At 60.6% G+C, this 3537-nt stretch overlaps 1 protein-coding gene across 1 annotated transcript; it reads right to left on the bottom strand.

The window, feature by feature from the left end:
* Positions 1-393: 393 nt before the first annotated feature.
* Positions 394-2945, bottom strand: Pnck (pregnancy up-regulated nonubiquitous CaM kinase). Its single transcript, XM_013035314.1, has 10 exons — positions 2878-2945; positions 2589-2720; positions 1892-1966; positions 1668-1806; positions 1358-1481; positions 1136-1211; positions 931-1043; positions 771-849; positions 613-700; positions 394-516 (listed from the first exon to the last, which is right to left on the bottom strand). Exons 1-10 carry the CDS (start codon positions 2943-2945, stop codon positions 394-396), a joined length of 1017 nt encoding a protein of 338 aa, XP_012890768.1.
* Positions 2946-3537: the final 592 nt, after the last annotated feature.

Below are 3537 nucleotides of genomic sequence, written 5' to 3'. Positions count from 1 at the left end.
AAGGAAATCCGGGGTCACTCCACTCAGCAGCGGCATCTGCCTGGGCAGAGAGGAGGCAAAAGAGGGAAGGAAGCAGTCAGGGGCAGGCTGGTCTCCTTGTGCTACCCTGCCCTGCCCCCCTTGGGGGGAGGGGAAGGAAGCCTTGGGTTTCTTGGCTCCTGTGCTCCAGTAGCCACAGCAGCTACCTTCTGACCTGTTGCTTCTCCTGAAAGCCCGGCTTCTCCACTCACGCTGTCTGCCTTCAGCCCTCTGCTCTGGTGGGAAGGGGAGGGTGTGGGAGGGGGGCAGGCAAGGGAGTGGTACCCTGCTTAGATCTTGGCCACATGCCACCCTAACACCCTCCAAGTTCACAAAGGAGCCAGCTCCCAAGGGGTGCTGGGTGGCCACACGCACCTAGCTGGTCCACAGGCCCGGGTGGCTGTGTCGAGTAAGAACCTGCCTGGAGGGGTCCTCGCCCTCTGGGCTCTGCCCCAGCTTCCGGATGTGGCGCAGGAAGGAGGTGGCATTGAAGGCTCGCTGGAGGAAGAGGGAAAACCAGGCCACAGTCAGCCTAGACGCTGGAGGCCCTCACTAGTCGTGGGCACCGGATGCCAGGCCCCTACCCACACTCACCTTCCAGTGGGTACGGGCAAAGTTCTTCTGAATCTGTTCACTGACTGAGCCCAGGATGTTCTTGTCCAAGGCTGCATCCCCAGATATCCTGGGGGAGGGGGAGGGTCAGAAGCGCCTGTCTCTGTGGTGTGGGGTATCATGCTAAGGTTGGCACTCACCAGAGATGCTGTAAGGCCTGTTGGCAGGTAAACCTCTTCTGGGGGTCTCGCTCCAGAAGGTGCCGGATGAAGTCTTTGGCTGGAGCGGGGAACAGAGTGAGCCTGTGCACCCCGCCCCCACAGCCCCTAGTCCTACTCCAGTATCGAGCCTCCCGCTCACCTGATTCTGAGATGTCATCCCAAAAGGGAGAGTCAAACTCATAGCTGGCTCTCAGGATCTGGCTGAAGAGTTCGGGATCGCTCTCGTCGTAGAACGGGGGGTACCCACACAGCCTGGCGCCCATAGATGAATCACCCTGCTGTCCATCCCTCCCCAACCCAGCAGGCAGGCAGGCACGAGTCCAGTCTTCCCAGTAGTCACTCACAAGATATAGGAGATGACTCCCAGGGCCCACACATCCACAGCCTTCCCATAGGGCTTCTGCTCCAGGAGCTCTGGGGCTGGGAGAGCCAGACACATACAATGTGAGCCACACCTGGCAGTGCACCAAGAATAGACCCACTCACTATATGCCACAGCCACCGAGCCCTGGGCTACAGCACCCCCCCTCCTGGCCAGGAGCCTCATCACACCCTCCCGCTCTTACCCACATAACCTGGAGTCCCACAGGCGGTGCCTAGCATGTTGCCAGCCTGGATTTTGGAGAGGCCAAAGTCAGACACCATGATTTTGGAGTCCTCGAAAGGCGTAGCGTACAGGAGGTTTTCAGGCTGTGATAAGTGAGGCCAACCAAAAGGCCAGGTCAGTACTGACATGACCCCAGCAGCGGGACGGGGAAGCCTCAGCACCCCCACCTGTGCAGCTCCTCAGTGGCAAGGGAAAGTCATGCTCCTGGGAAACCCACCCAGGGCTGGACGGATGGATGGGAGGGAGGCAGAGGCCCCCTGGCCAGTCACCTTGAGGTCCCGGTGCACAATGCCCAGGCTGTGCAGGTAGGAGACAGCGCCGAGGACCTGACCCACCAGGTGACTGGCATCTTTCTCAGTGTACGAACCCCGCTCCATGATGCGGTCAAACAGCTCACCCCCCGTCACCCTGAGGGGGTCAGGAGCTTAGCTGACTCAGGCCCCTCAGCCCTCGCTTCAGCCTCCACTCCAGCCCCCACACCAGCCCCGCTCACAGCTCCATGGCCAGGTAGAGGTGGGAAGGGCTCTCGTGGACATCCTCCAAAGCCACAATGTTGGGATGGCTGACCCTGCAAGACAAAGCCCCTGTTGCGGGGTGCCACTGGCTCCCACCTCTCCTCCTAGCGACTCAGGAGGCTGAGATCTGAGGATCACCATTCAAAGCTGTCCAGGGCAAGAAAGTCCATGAGACTCTATCTCAGATGAACAGGCAAAAAGTTGGAAGTAGAGCTGTGGCTCCAGTGGCAGAACATATGCCTTGAACAAAAAAATGCTCAGAGAAAACGTATAAGCCCTGAGTTCAAGCCCCCGGACAGATATATACATACACACATACACACACACACACACACACACACAAAGAAAAAATTCTCTGGTGTGCAATCATGGGCCTGGGCCCACCAAATGTCCCTCTGGGCACATAGAAGGATCTAGAAGGGCTCCTCCCTCTTCTCTTGCTGCTACTTGCGCCCCCCATTGCCTACTATCTATCCCTGCAGCCTGCATGGAACAGAGACCGCTGGCCCCTAGCCCAGGCCTCTCTTAGACACAGGGTTCATATTTTGCCAGAGGAGACCTGAGGGCTTTCAGGGGACAAGACACCAGCCCCTGGTGCCCTGCAGGTGGGTCTAAGTTGTCCCAGCTCCCATGTCAAGAGAATGCAGCTGTGCAGGAGCCAGGCTGGAGACATACCTTCGGAGCACGGCAATCTCATTCTCCACCAGAGCCTCCTTGCCCCGCAGAGCCTTCTTGGGGATGCATTTGAGGGCCACGAGGTGGGCAGAGCCCTTCTGCTGGGCCAGCACTACCTCCGAGAAGGCGCCCCTGCCGCACAGCCACAGGCGGGAGGCGGGAAGGGAAAGGTGCCGGTCAGAGAGGGAGGGAGCCAAGGAGGGAAAGCCCCCCACATGCACCCCCTTCACCCACCCAGTACATGCACACACTCCCTCATCCACACATGCTCACACAGGTGCACACTCACGAGCCGAGCTTCTCCCGGATCTCATAGACACTGCTGATGTCCTCGGTCTGTTTCTTGAGCAACAGCATGTCTGGAGGGGGTGGGGAGGTGGAGGGAGGCCCCTGCGAAGCATGATGCCCACCTCCCTCCCGCAGACCATGCAGTGCCTCAGCCACAGCACCTTCACATCAGAGTACCCCCCACACTCAGGACCAAGTGCCTGGGTGGCACCTCCTCCCCAACTCAGGTGCACATCTCTGCTCCTCCATGGCCCAGGGCCATAGTCTCAGGTGGACGCCTCCTAGTGAAGCAGGCCATGGAATACCCACCGACTGCCCGACTGCCCATGTTCCCCCTCCAGCACCCCCACGACGACCATCAACACTGGACACTCCCCTCCGCCTCCACCCATCTCGGCCAGCTGGAGGAGCGGCTTTCCGGGCTTTCCAGAAGGCAACGTGCACGCCGCCCCCCGCCCCAGTCCCCTCCGGGCCCACCTCATGCATAGGACCCACACCCCTCCCCCACCAGACCTGCCACCGTGGCACAGCGCCCACAGGCCCAGCCACCCCGGACAGCAGCCCTCCTGAATGCACCAGCGAATCTGCTGACAGCCACCTGTCACGACCACGGCCACCCACGCCGCCGCCCAGCCGCAGCCCGGCCCCTGGCGCCTCCGAG

The sequence above is a fragment of the Dipodomys ordii genome, unplaced genomic scaffold, assembly GCF_000151885.1.
Source record: "Dipodomys ordii isolate 6190 unplaced genomic scaffold, Dord_2.0 Scaffold209, whole genome shotgun sequence".
In the NCBI taxonomy this organism is placed as follows: Eukaryota; Metazoa; Chordata; class Mammalia; order Rodentia; family Heteromyidae; genus Dipodomys; species Dipodomys ordii.
The sequence above is the reverse complement of the archived record's forward strand: the minus strand, read 5'-3'. Positions and strand labels throughout refer to the sequence as shown.

What these genes read in the sequence shown, in the direction of transcription:
- Pnck (XM_013035314.1), bottom strand. Translation starts at nt 2,945, where the DNA reads ATGCTGTTGCTCAAGAAACAGACCGAGGACATCAGCAGTGTCTATGAG. An exon ending in ATCCGGGAGAAGCTCGGCTC is followed by an intron (nt 2,721 to 2,877) that starts GTGAGTGTGCAC and finishes GCTGTGCGGCAG; the next exon opens with GGGCGCCTTCTCGGAGGTAG. An exon ending in GGATGACATCTCAGAATCAG is followed by an intron (nt 850 to 930) that starts GTGAGCGGGAGG and finishes TCCCCGCTCCAG; the next exon opens with CCAAAGACTTCATCCGGCAC.